This window comes from Rhinopithecus roxellana, chromosome 10, assembly GCF_007565055.1.
Source record: "Rhinopithecus roxellana isolate Shanxi Qingling chromosome 10, ASM756505v1, whole genome shotgun sequence".
Lineage (NCBI taxonomy): Eukaryota > Metazoa > Chordata > Mammalia > Primates > Cercopithecidae > Rhinopithecus > Rhinopithecus roxellana.
Genome location: NC_044558.1, coordinates 23,980,991 through 23,999,226, shown reverse-complemented (window position 1 = coordinate 23,999,226; position 18,236 = coordinate 23,980,991). Strand labels below are relative to the sequence as shown.

Sequence of the window (18,236 nt, the reverse complement as noted above, 5' to 3'; positions counted from 1 at the left end):
CTCTGCAAATGTTAGATACGGTACATACTTTGAATATCCAGAGTTTGTAATGTGTTATATTTGGACAGGTTCCCTGAAGAATTTGACAAGACGTCATTTCACAAAGTGCGCCATTCTGAGGATATGCAGTTTGCCTTCTCTTATTTTTACTATCTCATGAGTGCAGTTCAGCCACTGAATATATCTCAAGTCTTTGATGAAGTCGATACAGACCAATCTGGTGTCTTGTCTGACAGAGAAATCCGAACACTGGCTACCAGAATTCATGAACTGCCGTTAAGTTTGCAGGTGTCGTATTGTCTTATTCTAAACTTTTTGATATTTTAAATGAGAATTTTAATTCTGGTCAGGCGTGGTGGCTCACACCTGTAATCCCAGCACTTTGGGAGGCGTAGTCGGCTGAGCTCAGGAGTTCAAGACCAACCTGGGCAACACAGTGAAACCCCGTCTCTACTAAAAATACAAAAAATTTGCCAGACATGGTGGTATGCACCTGTCATTCCAGCTACTTGGAAGGCTGAAACAGGAGAATCGCTTCAACCTGGGGAGGTGGAGGTTGCAGTGAGCCAAGATCACGCCACTGCACTCCAGCCTGGGCAACAGAGTCAGACTCTGTCTCAAAAAAAAGAGAAAATTTTAATTCTGACCATGTCCCTTTTTCCCCTACATATTTTAATTTATTGCAAGTAAAAATAACTCTTAATATTTACTGTGGGTATTCATAGCTAGTCTGTTTTAGTGCCAGAATTATAACCAAATTTGAAGTTTGTATTTTATGAAATTACTTTTTGTAGGTTTTCAGTAGAGATTGATCTTGTATTGTCTGGAAAAGAGCCAGACCATACCTGCGTATAAGATTCTTGTGGTATATCCATTCTAGGACTTCAGATGTGGCTAACCAGAGATCTCAGCCAGGCCCCTCCTTCATGGCATCCTCTAGTCCCAGGAGTAGGAAACTAACTAATGGAGGTGCCCAGATAAATCTAGCTGCAGGGCATGATTTCTCCTGAGCCCTGGACCACCTTGTGTAAATGGGTATCTCAGAGACCAGAACATTCTTTGAGATGAAGATGAAACATTTGTGTTGGCATTGTCTCATTCTGCTCTTCTTAGAGTGCCTTTTTCTTAAGAATCATATAGGCAAACTCTCTTCGAAGATAGCATTTAAACCATTTTTGGAAGCTTTCACCTAATTTTTATTTTTAAAACCACAGTCATTACTTACAACGCACATAACAGGTTTATCTTCTTCTTTTTCTTTGTTAGGATTTGACAGGTCTGGAACACATGCTAATAAATTGCTCAAAAATGCTTCCTGCTGATATCACTCAGCTAAATAATATTCCACCAACTCAGGAAGCCTACTATGATCCCAATCTGGTAAGTGGAATAGTTTACTTTTATGTACAACAGAAAGTACATCCTTATCAAGTGTTATTTACAGCATTTCTGTATAGCACTTCAGAACTAGAAGCAGGCTGTATGGTTTTATATGGCTTTGTTGCAAAATAGTAGCACAGATAATCCAGAATCATTCATAGCTTGCTTTGGAATCTTCCTGTTCACCCCATAGATGCGTAATTTGGATTTGTTGCTTATATTCCATAAACAGATGTCCTGTTCGCTGAGGGTGACAGAAAATAGCCCCAGATTATTCTCATTGGCCAGAGAGAACAATCCTGAGGTTTAACAATCAAGAAAAATTCATCACATGGAATGTCATCGTTCATCAAAGCTCAATTGCTTTAATGCTGGCACTTACTCCATTTTACCAGTAGAGGCAGTGGGTGACTAACACACAACTACATTGGGATGTCATTTGGCTGAAATAATTGGAAGACTGTAGATTATGAGAGACATTTTAGTTTCAGAGAAGTTAAAATGTGAAGAAAATCGTAGAATTGATGAAATGAATATAATACAGCCATTAGATATTTTCTGTTAATTTTTTACTGATAAATGGAAAAATTCTTATATAATTAGGTGGGGGAAATAATGGGTACTATCATATAGACAGTATGAGTTGAACCTATAGAAATCCTGCAAGTACATATACAACACACATACCCCAAAAGACAACAGAAATGACAGTAGGTTAAATCACAGGTAGTTTTTAATATCCTTTTTGTACACTAGAATTTTTCACATTTTCTACAATGAGTAGATTTTGCTTTCATAATCAGAATAAAATGGTATTTTTAAAAAATTACTATCTTGCAAATCTTCAAGCCATGTATAAATAATGACTGCAGATAGGACACCTCCTCCCTCATGAGGGGACGTAGTGTGACAAGTGGCAGCCATTGGTGAAAGAGGTCAGCATAGCAGCCATCAGAGCATACAGTATGAGTATTGCCTATCACATGTGGATTAGTTTAGCATATGGCATGGGTTAGTATATAGATATGTGCCACTTAAAAGCCAATTCTCTAAATGTGCTAAGACTTAACATTACTAAATTAATAAAGTTGAGATAAATAGAAGAGTAAGACCTGGTATCAGCCCTAAAGGAATTTGCTCTAGTGTGATTAACAGATAGGAATCAGCAGGTCAAGAATGAGACTAGGGCTGGGCACGGTGGCACATTCCTATAATCTCAGCACTTTGGGAGGCCCAGGTGGGTGGATTACCTGAGGTCAGGAGTTCAAGACCAGCCTGGCCAACATGGTGAAACCCCATCTATACTAAAAAATACAAAAATTGGCCAGGCACGATGGCTTATGCCTGTAATCCCACCACTTTGGGAGGCCAAGGCGGGCGGATCACTTGAGGTCAGGAGTTCGAGACCAGCCTGGCCAACATGGTGAAACCCCGTATCTACTAAAAATACAAAAATGAGTTGAGTGTGGTGGCAGGTTCCTGTAATCCCAGCTTCTCAGGAGGCTGAGACAGGAGAATCACTTGAACCCGAGAGGCGGAAGTTGCGGTGAGCTGAGATCGCGCCACTGCACTCCAGCCTGGGCAATAGAGTGAGACCCCGTCTCAAAAAAAAAAGAAAAGAATGAGACTATGAGACTACTTGCGGGTTGGGAATTCACCAGATGCCTCACGTAGAGCTGGTATGCAGTCAGGCTGATAACAGAGGAGCAGCTTGTCTAGGTACTTCAGCAGTTTCTTTTGGGTTTTTGGCGTGATCCAGTAGGATAAAGTACTTCAGGTTTGGTTTGTGAAAAATGCATTATAAACTATTATATAAATCATAGTAATTGTTTGCCAGTATGTTCTTAAATATGAAAAAGATGTATATGTAGTCACAGTTGGTGTTTTTCTTACTTCCGAAGAGAATAGAATCAAAGTTTTAAAAATCAGATCTTAGGACTAAATTGCCCTACTTTCAGCTCTGATGTGATATCTGATCTACTTATATTTTCTCATAGCCACCGGTCACTAAAAGTCTAGTAACAAACTGTAAACCAGTAACTGACAAAATCCACAAAGCATATAAGGACAAAAACAAATATAGGTAAGTAGTACACACATATTCCCTTTGTTTAGTATAAGAGTAATTACAAAGGTCTGGCTTTTTCATAAATCTACAATATTTTGTCTGTTAAACACTCTTCTAAAATTTATATGAGATTGTTTGCTGTAGTAGTATTAAAAGTTTAAGTTATTCCTGTGGATGTTGAGTCCACTACAGTGTTTAAAAATGTATTTTCTATTGAAGTTTTATTTTTTATATCCATGTAATTATTTAAACTCTTCAAATATGTTTGATAATTAGGTTTGAAATCATGGGAGAAGAAGAAATCGCTTTTAAAATGATTCGTACCAACGTTTCTCATGTGGTTGGCCAGTTGGATGACATAAGAAAAAACCCTAGGTATTGATTTTTATATATAATTTTTAATTATGCAAATAAACCTGAATAAAAGGCAGCAGGACTGGAGAGAAGGGAGTAGCTTATTTCTGTATGGAACAGACCAAAAGGCCTAACAGTGGAGGCAGTGTTGGGGGTTGAGTGAGAGATAGGAGTTGCAAGTTGAGGTGGGGTCCCCCATGCAGAGGGATGAGCCTGAACTTCTAAGAACTGGGTTTTATTAATAACAAGCTGTTCAGGGAGAGCCGGGGCAGATCTCATTGTGGGGAGGTGAGGCCAGGCAGCTGGGACATTCTAGAAATGCCTTTTTAGAATTGTGGCATTTCTAAAAAGGTGCTTCCAGAACAGTTGTTTAGATGGTTAGATTTATCTTAGCAATTCAAAGTAAAGTTCAGATTAGGTTTTGAGGAAAAAGGAATGCTACCGTAAATGTGAACATTAATCCAGTATACTCCAGCCATCCTTTGGGGATGAATAAATTTTCAGGTTTACCTAAGCCTTAACAATTTCTTTACCAGCCCCTTAACTGTTACTTTAGCAGGTTTGATAAAATGTGCTAAAAATATGCATTTTTGAGTTTTTAACTTTAGTGGGAAATAGGTGTTTCATCAACTTCTTTGGAAAATAAAGACACTGGCATATAAACTATATATTTTTGAGATAGGATCTCACTCTGTTGCCCAAGCTGGAGTGCAGTAATGCAAACACGGCTCACTGTAGCCTCCACCTCCTGGGCTCAAGCAATCCTCCCACCTCAGCCTCTTGAGTAGCTAGAACCACAGGCATGAGCTGCTGCACCCAGGTAAAAATCAGTATTTTTAATTTCTGAGTCTTTTAAATGCATTAGGAGGTCTTTAGTTTTACCTCGCTGAAATTAGGATTCTAATTACAAATGATCAAAGATGTGAACCTTATAGACATTTTAAAGCCATTGTATTTTTTCTACAAATCCTGTTCTCGTTTGGAGGAGAAAGAAATTGGAATTTTCAAAAAAGTAAAAATATCTTTAACACCCATTTAGTGTCTTCAGTAATCCAGTAAAATACTTGATTTTTTACAAAATGTTTCTCACAAGCCAACCAAACCATAAGGTACAATAATAATTAGCCAGCATACAGCCCTCTTTGCATATGCTGTTCCCTCCACTTGAAGTGTACTGTTTTAATTTCTTAAAATAACTTTAGCTTTTAAGAACCAATTTTGATGGGAGTACAGACTTCCCCCTATTTTCTTGATGAGCTCTCTCATTTATGAGTAGTAATAATGTGAGAATTTGCAGTTTTTAGTTGTGGCCGATACTTGTAGGTCTTTGTGCCAGTTTGAAAGTTACTGGGTTAGAGTATTCATAGACATTTTCATGGTACTTAAAGGGACAGGGGTTTAGTAGAAAGACACATGGCAAGCCAGGCTTTTCCCACAGTTTGCCAGGCCCAGCTGCTGCTTGTGTACCTGAACAGATTTTATCATTAACCCTTGTTTATGTTGTTTTGTTTTACTTTAATGAAGGCTCATTTTAAGTCAGGCGTGGAAAACTAGACTTCAGACTGACGTCAGCTCGAAGGACATGTTTATCCTGTTAACAGGGAGTCTGGGATAGACAATATCCAGGCTTTGTTTTTCTCTGACTTTCTTAGCTCTGCTTGTGTTGGCTTCATCATCAGGCCACAGACCATTAACACATTCAAGAACTTTACCATTGATTAAATAATATCATCTAATAGCCTGTCTTCACATTTCCCCAGTTGCCTCCAAATGCCCTTGATAGCTGTTGTCTGCCTCTTTTGTTTGTTTTTAAATCCAAGATACAGCCAAGGCTCATATATTATATTAGGTTGACATAGCTCTTTAGTATCCTTTAAAGCAGTCTCCAGGTTTAGAGAAAGATTAGTGAGCTCGCACATACCTGTCACTTGTCTTCCTTCTTCAGAAAGATTGAATCCTGATCGAATTCTTCTTCAGAAGGAAGACAAGTGATTTACATTTATTTACTTCCATTTATATTTAACCTTGTTTCATCTAAACACACCCACTCCATCACTGCTACCTGATTAATATTAAGTGAATCTCAAACATTGTATCATTTTAGCTCCATATTTTTTGTATATATAACCACAATACCATTATCACCCTAAAAAAAAAATAAATAATGATTCCTTAATATGACCAACTACTTTGTCAATGTACACCTTTCACTCCTCTTAACTTTCATAAGGACTTATGTGTTTTTTTGGTTTTTAAGTTTGTTGGTTTGAAGTTAAATCTATGGGTTTTCCCTCCATCTATCTTTTTTTAACCATATAATTTTTTGCATGTATAGTATATGAAGAAATCTGATTATAGATTCTATAGCTATCTTATACTTTGTCCTTCTCTGATTGAATCCTAGTTGTTTAACATGTTTCTATGTCTCTTGTATTTCCCATAAATTAGTAGTTGGATCTGAAGGCTTGATTATCAGGTTTGATTTTTTTTTTTTTTAATTTTGGTGAATCTACTTCAAAAGTATTGGCATACCTACAAGCCATTTTAATGGGCCCTCAGTTTAGTGACCTTTGCCTTGAAAGGAACTTGAAACAAGCAAGGAAGCACCACTGTAATCTGATTTTTTGCCAGAACTCTAGCATCTTACAACTTGGTTAGAGATATAGTAAGCAGAAATTATCAAATTCATAGAATCTGTAGCTATAAGGCACTGTCTGTCTCAATTATTTATATGATTTTTCTTTGTAATATAACTATCAGTTCAGAGAACTTGGTTTTGATTTTTTTTTTTTTTTTAATCTTTTTGAGACAGTCTCACTCTGTCATCCAGGCTGGAGTGCAATGGTGCAATCTAAAGATTGCTCACTGCAACCTCTGCCTCCCGAGTTAAGCAATTCTTCTGCCTCATTCTTTTGAGTAGCTGGGATTACAGGCGCGCCACAATGCCTGGCTAATTTTTTTGTATTTTTAGTAGAGACAGGGTTTCACCCTGTTGGCCAGGCTGGTCTCAAATTTCTGACTTCAAGTGATCAGCCTACCTTGATCTCCCAAGGTGCTGGGATTACAGGCATGAGCCACCACACGTGGCCTTCAGAGAACTTGGTTTTAGGTACTTATGGATTATCTCTTTTTTTGCCTCACCGCAGCCTCTGCTTCCCAAGTTCAAGCGATTCTCCTAGCTCCCAAAGAGCTAGGACTACAGGCACGTGCCACCACATCTGGCTAATTTTTGTATTTGTAGTAGAGATGGGGTTTTGCCGTGTTGGTCACACTGGTCTCAAACTCCTGACCTCAGGTGATCTTCCTGCCTCTGCCTCCCAAAGTGCTAGGATTACAGGTGTGAACCACCATGCCTGGCCACTGATTGTCTTTCCTAGCTGCCAACAAAATATTCTAGTCAGTTAACTACATTTATTGAAGAATTAATTCAGGACCTTCTAAAAAGAAGTCATTAAATTAATTTACTCCCATAGTTAAAAGGCCATCTACCCTAGTTCTCTTGTTTTATAGGTGAGGAATATCTAAAGGAAAACTGTATAGAACATCATTCCCCCAGAGAATCATATCAGCAAATATACCAACTTGGGACATAAGTCCATTTAAAATATATGTGGAATCCACATCCTTGTTTTGTTAGGTCAGGATTATCTGTATGTAACTAATAACCCTGGCTCTCTGTTATTTCAGGAAGTTTGTTTGCCTGAATGACAATATTGACCACAATCATAAAGATGCCCAGACAGTGAAGGCTGTTCTCAGGGACTTCTATGAATCCATGTTCCCCATACCTTCCCAGTTTGAGCTGCCAAGAGAGTATCGAAACCGTTTCCTTCATATGCATGAGCTGCAGGAATGGTAAATTCTCATGTTTTATATATGTGCATGTGTGTATGAGTGTATACATTATACATGCGTATGTATCTACATGTTAGTGATGAAATGTTTTTTGGCCGGGTGCGGTGGCGCAAGCCTGTAATCCCAGCACTTTGGGAGGCCCAGACGGGCGGATCATGAGGTCAGGAGATTGAGACCATCCTGGCTAACACGGTGAAACCCTGTCTCTACTAAAAAATACAAAAAACTAGCCGGGCGAGGTGGCGGGTGCCTGTAGTCCCAGCTACTCCGGAGGCTGAGGCAGGAGAATGGCGTAAACCCGGGAGGTGGAGCTTGCAGTGAGCTGAGATCCGGCCACTGCACTCCAGCCTGGGCAACAGAGGGAGACTCCGTCTCAAAAAAAAAAAAAAAAGGTTTTTTTTTTTTTTTTTTTGATTTCCTTTTTTTTTTTTTGAGATGGAGTTTCGCTCTTGTTGCCCAAGCTGGAGTGCAATGGCACAATCTCAGCTCACTGCAATCTCCGCCCCCTGGGTTCAGTGATTCTCCTGCCTTAGCCTCCTGAGTAGCTGGGATTACAGGCATGCGCCACCAAGCCCGGCTAATTTTTTGCATTTTTAGTAGAAACGGGGTTTCACCATGTTAGCCAAGCTGGTCTCGAACTCCTGACCTCAGGTGATGCGCCCGCCTTGGCCTCCCAAAGTGCTGGGATTACAGGTGTGAGTCACCATGCCCGGCCGAAATTTAATATGTTATTTGCTCTGTAATTTATTTGTAAAAGTATAGTTATAATTTTTATTGAGTTTAATATTTGAAAGACATTTATTTGCATTTTAAGGGATTTGAAAAAATGCGTAACTGGGTTCTTTCAGTCTAGTTGGAACTTCGTTTATTCAGCTGTTTGTTGACCAATGTGTAAGTGAAGGAATTGTTTAGTATAAAATGAGAGGTACATGAGGTCGGTATGTGCTGAGCTGATAGTCAAAGACTTTGGGGAAAATGAATTAAACTAAGTCCTGAAGGCAGAATCTCAGAAGTGGTGAGAAGGGAACAATGAGCAAAAGCTTGGAGGTGGGAATGATCTGGGCAATTTGGGGGCTAGCCCAGCTTAGTTGGAGAATTCATATATTGAAATAGTGGAATGTAAACCTGAAAAGGTATTAGGAGCCATTTCCTTCAGTACTTCAACAACCAGACTATCTGGTTAGCCTTTATAATCAACTGGGAAACTTTATAATGAGTAAAGGATTGAGTTAAGCATTTTGTTTTGTTTTCTTTTGCTTTGAGACAGAACCCTGCTCTGTCACCCAGGCTGGAGTGCAGTGGCATGATGTCTACTCACTGCAATCTCCACCTCCCGGGTTCAAGCGATTCTAATGCCTCAGCCTCCTGAGTAGCTGGGATTACAGGCATGTGCCACCACGCCCAACTAATTCTTGTTATTTTTAGTAGAGACGGGGTTTTGCCAGGTTGGCCAGGCTGGTCTCAAACTCCTTGGCTCGAGCGATCCTTCCACCTCAGGCTTCCAAAGTGCTGAGATTACAGGCGTGAGCCACAGCATCCGGCCCTAATTTTCATTCTTATATTTGTTAAATCAGCTAATTTATTGAGTATCTACTGTGGGAATAATCACTAGCAATATTGGGTGTTCAAGTAACAAGTACCTTACTAAGACCTTTTTTTTTTAACTTAATTGTAACATGGTACTTGACTAAGAGCTTTTCTTGCACATTCTCATTTAACTCTTCTAACAACTCTGTAGTAGGTCCATTTTATCCTCAGCACAGCAACAGGAAGTAACTTGCATAAGGCATCTCGGCTCCTGAATGCGGGAGCCCATGTATGAACCTGGGCAGCCCATTCACCAGATTCTGCCTACAACACCGGCTAAGTGTGCTTAATCATCATCACTGCCATCAGAGTAGTTACCCTTTTTCTTGAGAACCTGTTGTCTGTTAAACACTGTGCTAGGCAAGATATTTACTCTCTACAGTTAAAAGTATTGTTATTGCCACATTGCAGATGAGAACATAGTAATGTGAGTTGAGTAACTTGCTCCTGCTGAAGTAGCTGGCAAGTGGCTGATCCAGCCTGACTCCCAACCCTATGCACATTCCACTATATTCCAAAGCTGCTTTATAAGTTTTCTTCATCTTTCATTCTACTGCCATTGCCAACATTTAATTATAAAGATAATTTTATCTTTTGGTTTAGGAATGAGAGACAGGACTAGCTGGATTTCCTAGGCCAACTAAGAATCCCTAAGCCTAGCTGAGAAGGTGACCACTTCCACCTTTAAACATGGGGCTTGCAACTTAGCTCACACCCGACCAATCAGATAGTAGAGAGAGCTCACTAAAATGCTAATTAGGCAAAAACAGGTGATAAAGAATAGCCAATCATCTATTGCCTGAGAGCACAGCAGGAGGGACAATGATCGGGATATAAACCCAGGCATTTGAGCTGGCAATGGCTACCCTCTTTGGGTCCCCTCCCTTTGTATGGGAGCTCTGTCTTCACTCTATTAAATCTTGCAACTGCACTCTCTTTTGGTCCGTGTTTGTTACGGCTTGAGCTGAGCTTTCACTCACCATCCACCACTGCTGTTTGCCGCCGTCACAGACCTGCCGCTGACTTCCATCCCTCCGGATCCAGCAGGGTGTCTGCTGTGCTCCTGATCCAGTGAGGCGCCCATTGCCACTCCTGATCGGGCTAAAGGCTCGCCATTGTTCCTGCACAGCTAAGTGCCCGGGTTCATCCTAATCGAGCTGAACACTAGTCATTGGGTTCCATGGTTCTCTTCCGTGACCCATGGCTTCTAATAGAGCTATAACACTCACCGCATGACCCAAGACTCCATTCCTTGGAATCTGTGAGTCCAAGAACCCCAGGTCAGAGAACATGAGGCTTGCCACCATCTTGGAAGTGGCCTGCCGCCATTTTGGAAGCGGCCTGCCACCATCTTTGGAGCTCTGGGAGCAAGGAACCCCCGCAAGGAACCCCCTGGTAACAGGAAGATTTTTGGCCCTTTGCTTGCCTCTCTGTGCCAGATGCTAGGAATACTAAGATGAAAGGTATGTGGTACCAGGCTTTGAGATGTTCACAGTCTATCCAGGAAGACAGATACCAGGCAAATTGTGATACAGTATATTGAGGGCAGCAATAAGAGTTCAATGCAGTTGGTGTACGTAGGAAGGACCAGCTGATTCTGTTACAGGAAGGTGATATTTGGACTTGGTTTTGAATTATGAAAATGACTTTTCCAGGTAAGAAAGAGCATTCCTGGTAGAAGAAATGGCATGTGCAAAGGCACAGAGGTGTAAGATAATCCTGTGTCAAGGAAAAAGATTGTGAAAGACTGTATTTGATTAGACTTTTTTCTTTTGAGAATGGACCCCCCAGGAGAGATTTTTTTTAGATGTTTGTCATGATCAGACTTCATGATTTGAGATGATAACTAGTATTAGAGTGGAGGTTAGAGTGTTGGAGAAGTACTTAGAGTGGGGCAGGGTTAACTGGAGGCAGGGAGTTGATAAGCATTTCAGTAGTCCTAGAAACAGTCAGGTGTGAACCAAGGATACAGCCCAGGCAATAAAGAAAAAGCAGTAGACGAATTGGGAGACATTTTAAAAGGGAAATGGGCAGACCCTGGCACTAGAACTCCTCGCTGTCTTGGAGTTGGGCAAATGAGACAATTAGGATGAATATTGCTGCTATCTTTATGTTTTTATTTTCATAAGGAGAAGTTATTACTGAATCATGGGTCTTCTCTCCCAGAAATGACAAGAAATGGCTTCTCACCATTTTCACTTTCCCTTAACTCAGAGGAAAAAGATCTTTAGGTGGTTCTAAGTGTTAACTCCCCAAATCCAATTTGTGACTAAATTTACCCTCAGGGGTCCATTTGAATAAGAAAAGAGTGGGCTTAAAAGTAATTTGAGAGGTCCTTGATTTCTGTGCTGTACAAATGGTGTGAATCAGGTGTGGGTGCTCTCGCAGTTATTCCCCTGCCCTGGGGGCTGCTTGCTCCTCTCCTGCTCAGCTCTGCATCGTCTCTCACTGCTAGCCCTGCTTCCTAGAAATTGTCTTGTTTCTCTTTTCCTCCATGAGTTCCCTGCCCATCTTTCCCTAGTTGCCTGCATTGACTTTCTTCCTGTCCCCATAGAAGCCCATTCCTTTTGGGGTATAGCACTGCACAGCCATCTGTCTGGTTGTGTTTGTCTCTCCCGATGGACTGTGCATCCTCTTCCAGGGCAAAGGTGGTGTCTTACTGCTGAGTCCACAGTGCCTCCCTAGTACATAGCAGGCGCTCATTTGATGGGTTCTCTTGCAGCTGGGGCAACACGTTAACTGTCTGTAGTCTGTGGCTGCTTAGCTCTTTAAGAATCCACATTGATTCTGAATGACACTAGACATTAGTTGACAGAGCTGGTTATGATCCTATTAACAGATGTGGGAAATACAGGGGGAAGACCTGTGTGTGGGAGAGTGCCATTTTGGATATGTGACTTAAGGTAGAGACATCCACACCCAAACAGTGGAAAATGAGAATCTGTAACTCAGCACAGAGGCCAGAGTTTGGTAATTACTTGCATATCTTCCAAACCTGTGGTAAGCATTTTTATTTAATCTTCATAACCAATTGTTCATTATTTCCAAATTACAGATGAGGAAATGGCTATACTGCCTCTTTTTATCCCCAATATTCTGTTGACTCCAGGTCCAGTTGATTCTACCTCAGGAATGTCTCTTCTATTGCTTATTTCTTTTCGTTGTCACTGCTTCCTTTCATGCCTGGTCTAAAACTAAAATGCCTGCCTTTCTTGTTTGTCCATCCCTCAAATGGCCACCATGATTATGTCACACACACCCCCACCTGTCTGTTTCATCCACTTTCCCACTAGAGTGTTCTGTCCAGACCCCACTGTGTGGTTTTGCAGAGCAGCTGCAGTTCACACCTTCTCACCTTCACCTGGCTTAGCTCCCCCCATGCTGCTGCATGGATTCACTCCACTCAGTCCTGCAGGGTCCAGCTGGCCACTGTGCCACTCTACTGCTCCTTCTCTTTCTCATCCTTATGCTTCCTGTCCCCTTCAAGGCTCACAGGAAATGCCGCCATCTCTGTGGTGCTGTCCTCATTTCTCTAAGTTTTTCCACAAGACTGCTTTTGATAATGCATATTTCTGTCTGTCTTATGTGACGGCAAGTCATCAGTCAGCATGTCAGCAACGCCTCAGGTTTCTAAACACTTAAAGCAGGGACTTCATCTTGTTTATCTCTCCATATCCACAGGAAGTATTTATCAAGTAACTGAGTGAATAAATAAGTATGAATGAATAAAAATGAATGAAAGAGTGGTTTTGTTTAAGTGCCAGAAGTAATTTTCTTTTGAAATCCTTTCCCCTGCCTGGGTAACTTTACTAGTTCAAGTATAATATTTACTATGACATAGTAAAAAATCTGAACTCATGTTGGAAATGTATATTGTGTGAGCATTTTAGAATTGCAAGACAATGTTTTTGTTTCCCAACATAGTTTTTATAAAACTAGTACATAAATAATGCTTAACTAATGGTAGTGAAACCATACACAGAAGTACATAGTTGCTTTCTTCTCTCTCTGCACAGGAGGGCTTATCGAGACAAATTGAAGTTTTGGACCCATTGTGTACTAGCAACATTGATTATGTTTACTATATTCTCATTTTTTGCTGAGCAGGTAAGTTTTATATGTTTTGTGTGGATATTAAATGGTATTTCTTGGTATACTAGCGTCTGAATGTTTTAGAAAATGATATACACTTACAATCAAAATTTTAGCTTCTCTTATTGTCTTATAGCTCATATGTGAATATGTTAAATATGTTTCACAATATTCAGGCAGCAAATATAACAGTGTTTTATTCATTTCTCTTCTAAATCTATTACCAGTATTCTTTTTATCTGGAACTCAACAGATTAACTTGTAGATACCAGGCTAAAACCAAGTAGCTCTAAGTATTTGTAACCAAAAAACCATCTAGGATCCTTATCTAATGTTAATTTTCTATGGGTCTCCAATTTTCTTCCTCTCTTTCACCCTTCCTTGAGTGAGCACAGTGTCTTCAGACATCCCACAGTTCCGTTGTGTTGTCCCACTCACGCCGGTAGCTCCCATTTATCTTTCTTTCAGTTGCTAGGAGTTCTCCCTCCTCTCTCCTCCTTCCTCCTCTCCTCGTCAGCCCCTCTACACCTGGGCTTTCCTCTGCATGAATGTACACATGCAGCCTCCTTGAGGTGAGCGTCCAGAAGTAGGAGGGAGATTTGTGAGGTAAAAAGAAAGGGATAAGAGAGTCCTCATTAGGCTATTCACATATGAAATACTCTGAAGAAAAAGGATTAAAGGAGGGGAATGGGCATCTTTCCCGACCTGACTTGGGTTGGGCAAGTGACTTGGCCTCTGCCTCCAATCAAGGTGACTATTGAGTGGAGCTTTTCTAGCTGTCACTCAGATGAAACATACACCAAATTGACTTATACCAAGAAGGACAGGCACCCAAGTACTGAGAGCTTTAGGATAAACGAATGGGCTTCTTGCTGCAAATGGAAGGAAATTCAGGAAACAGACTGGGCAGGTGAACAGGACAGCAACTTAACCTTCATCTGCTTCCCAGGGATTGTACATCTTGTTCTTGATGTTTGTTACCATTGTTCCTGGCAGGTAAAAGTCTTATGAAAAATCTCAGAAAGGCTGTGCCTGCTTTTAGAACAGGGTCCAGTGAGGAACCTTTGAGTCTGCTGTGCTGACCTAGGATGGGGAAGGAAAGGAGCCCTGACTGAAAGGAGCAGTCACGGTAGTGGAAAGGAAGAGGAGTGTTAGTCTTTCCTCTGTGTCATCTATACCAGCAGAGAACAGGGAACTAGAGAGGCAGGAAGAGGGAAAGGAAGGGCAGGTTAAATCCCAGCACCCTGCTCTCTACCTACTGGAGTCAAACTCCTTCCTCCTGCCATACCTACCACCTTCACAAACAAATCAGCCAATGCTGCCTCTTCCTTCCCTCCCAAATCCCAGTTCATCATTCAGTCCATGGTGGCTTATGTTTGGACAAAGCCCTGCCTCCACCTAGAGATGAAGGAACAAGCCAGTCCTACATGGTTGGGGAGAGGGAAGACAGGGTAAACATAGAGATCCTAGATGGACAACATAAAGAGCACATTTTGGGCTGGGTGCGGTGGTTCATGCCGGTAATCCCAGCACTTTGGGAAGCCAAAGTAGGCAGATCACTTGAAATCAGGAATTCACGACCAGTGTGGCCAACATGGTGAAACTTCATCTTTACCAGAAATGCAAAAATTAGCTGGGTGTGGTGGTGTGCATCTGTAGTCTCAGCTACTTGGGACGCTGAGGTAGGAGAATCACTTGAACCCTGGAGGTGGAGGTTGCGGTGAGCCAAGATCACGCCACTGCACTCCAGGTTGGGCAACAGTGAGTGAGACTCTGTTTCAAAGAAAATAAACCCCACATTTTTAAATTGAAATTTTATTATAGTGTTGATTTGGTTTTCTGTTTCAGATGTATTATGGGCAAACTTTTTATGAGGACAAAAGTATTCAAGTTCTAAGCTACTAATTTACAAATGAACTTTTATATTACAATCCATTTTAAATTGGGTGTTGCCTGTGTTCTCCAATGATTGTGATTAGGTTAAGTAGCGGGGGAGAAATGCTGATAAGATTTTCAATATAGGTGTGTGTTTTTTTTTTTTTTTTTTTTTACAAACGTAGTCATTTTCAAACCCAGAGACAGTGTCTTACTGCTAAATAGAGACAGTTTCCTTCAGTAGAAAGACTTGACAAATGGATATCTTGTAAATAAATATGCTTTGGTAATAGCTGTGTAAAAATCTGTAGTTGTAGATCTTAGAAAAATGAAGCATGGGCCAAAATAATTTCAATCCTCTTGGGTCTCTTTGTGGGCACATATCTAGGCATATTGACCCTACAAAGCTATAAACAAAACTAATGTTTGTTTTTATTTTGGAGGAGGAATGATGGAGATTCGTTTGTTGTCTGTTTTTATGTATAAGATTGTGGAAATGATTAAGGTCATATGGCTCTTAGAAAGTATGATGCACTTATATTCTTTCATCAACATGATAATTAAATTGTATTTTGTGTCTTTCATCATTTAGTTAATTGCACTTAAGCGGAAGATATTTCCCAGAAGGAGGATACACAAAGAAGCTAGTCCCAATCGAATCAGAGTATAGAAGATCTTCATTTGAAAACCATCTACCTCAGCATTTACTGAGCATTTTAAAACTCAGCTTCACAGAGATGTCTTTGTGATGTGATGCTTAGCAGTTTGGCTCGAAGAAGGAAAATATCCAGTACCATGCTGTTTTGTGGCATGAATATAGCCCACTGACCAGGAATTATTTAACCAACCCACTGAAAACTTGTGTGTTGAGCAGCTCTGAACTGATTTTACTTTTTAAGAATTTGCTCATGGACCTGTCATCCTTTTTATTAAAAGGCTCACTGACAAGAGACAGCTGCTAATTTCCCACAGCAATCATTGCAGACTAACTTTATTATGAGAAGCCTATGCCAGCTGGGAGTGATTGCTAAGAGGCTCCAGTCTTTGCATTCCAAAGCCTTTTGCTGAAGTTTTGCACTTTTTTTTTCCATTTCCCATTTTTAAAATAAGTAGTTACTAAGTTAACTAGTTATTCTTGCTTCTGAGTATAATGAATTGGGATGTCTAAACCTATTTTTATAGATGTTACTTAAATAATGCAGCAATATCACCTCTTATTGACAATACCTAAATTATGGGTTTTACTAATGTTTAAGACTGTAAATGGTCTTAAACCACTAACTACTGAAGAGGTCAATGATTGACATCTGAAATGCTTTGTAATTATTGACTTTCAGCCCCGAAGAATACTATGATTTCATGTGCAGGTCTAATTTCAAAGGGCTAGAGTTAGTAACAGTGCTACTTACCAGATGTAATTATGTTTTGGAAATGTACATATTCAAACAGAAGTGCCTCATTTTAGAAATGAGTAGTGCTGATGGCACTGGCACATTACGGTGGTGTCTTGTTGAATACTCATCGGTATATTCCAGTAGCTATCTCTCTCAGTCAGTTTTAGATAGAACAGAGGCCAGCAAACTTTCTTTGTAAAAGGCTGGATAGTAAATTATTGCAGGCCACCTGTGTCTTTGTCATGTATTCTTCTTCTTGTTTAGTTTTTTTCAAACAACCCTCTAAAAATGTAAAAACCATGTTTAGCTTGCAGCCGTACAAAAACTGGCCACCAGCCAGATGTGACCCTCAGGCCATCATTTGCCAATCACTGAGAATTAGTTTTTGTTGGTGGTGGTGGTGATGGTGGTTTTTTTTTTTTTTTTTTTTTTGAGACAGAGTCTCGCTGTGTCGCCCAGGCTGGAGTGCAGTGGCGGAATCTCAGCTCACTGCAGCGTCCGCCTCCCGGGTTCAAGCAGTTCTCCTGTCTCAGCCTCCTGAGTAGCTGGGACTACAGGTGTATGCCGCCACACCTGGCTAATCTTTGTATTTTTAGTAGAGACAGGGTTCCACCATATTGGTCAGGCTGGTCTCGAACTCCTGACCTCAGGTGATCCACCCGCCTCCACCTCCCAAAGTGCTGAGATTACAGGTGTGAGCCACTGCGCCCAGCTAAGAATTAGTATTTTTATGTATGGTTAAACCTTGGCATCTAGCTATATTTTGTTTATGTCGTAATACAATGAATTTGTGAAGACCAGATTCCATGAGTAACTCTGACAGGTATTTTAGATCATGATCTCAACAATATTCTTTCAAAATGGCATACATCTTTTGTACAAAGAACTTGAAATGTAAATACTGTGTTTGTGCTGTAAGAGTTGTGTATTTCAAAAACTGAAATCTCATAAAAAGTTAAATTTTTGTCTGACACTTTGATTTTTAAATCTTTGAGGATTGAGTTTACTGTTACTCAGATTCAGCAGTCACTTGAGTGCCTTTACTGTGTATCAGGTTCTGTGTTGAACATTACTAAAATTAAGTGGAAAGTAAGGAAAGATAAGTATTATACAGAAGAATGTTGCTTTATAGGGGGGAAAATAGTTTCTAAATGGACTTATATGGTAAAAATTTAGGGTATGTTGGTATCATTATAAAAGCTGAGATTTATTCTAGAAAAGTTAGAGAAATGAACATGTGTCTGTAATGACGATTTCTGTGGTTAGATGAATATAGTCCATACCTAATTAGGAGCTTGATAATGGGATGGATAATACAATCATAGGCTATTCATAGACTCATTCTAATGATTCTGTGATTCAGTAGAATCATTAGAACAGAGGAACCTCAGAAGTTGATGAGCAGTCAGATGGTCAGAACCGATTGATCAAATGAAATCCTATAGAAGGTCACTATGTGTTTTAGTTTTTTGTGCTGCTGTAACAAAATACTTCAGACTGGGTAATTTACAAAGAACACGAATTCGTTTTCTTATAGTTATAGAGTCCGAGAGTCCAAGATCAAGGGGCTAGCAGGTTTGGTTGTCTGGTGAGGGCTGCTTTCTGCTTTTAAGATGGCTTCTTGAATGCCA

The 18,236-nt window shown here is 40.3% G+C and overlaps 1 protein-coding gene across 3 annotated transcripts in view; it reads left to right on the top strand.

The window, feature by feature from the left end:
* The window catches only part of GNPTAB (N-acetylglucosamine-1-phosphate transferase subunits alpha and beta), an 86,986-nt gene extending 69,410 nt beyond the window's left edge, over positions 1-17,576 (top strand). For 2 of the 3 annotated variants that reach the window (XM_010357190.2, XM_030939189.1), the window contains exons 15-21: positions 69-288; positions 1,267-1,380; positions 3,378-3,463; positions 3,725-3,823; positions 7,490-7,657; positions 13,261-13,351; positions 15,804-17,576. In XM_010357190.2, the coding sequence (XP_010355492.1) occupies positions 69-288; positions 1,267-1,380; positions 3,378-3,463; positions 3,725-3,823; positions 7,490-7,657; positions 13,261-13,351; positions 15,804-15,881 (856 nt within the window). In that variant the 3' untranslated portion in view covers positions 15,882-17,576. Of the gene's footprint in view, positions 1-68; positions 289-1,266; positions 1,381-1,612; positions 2,645-3,377; positions 3,464-3,724; positions 3,824-7,489; positions 7,658-13,260; positions 13,352-15,803 lie in introns of those variants that run through there. The other variant, XM_030939190.1, reaches the window with a different exon arrangement.
* Positions 17,577-18,236: the final 660 nt, after the last annotated feature.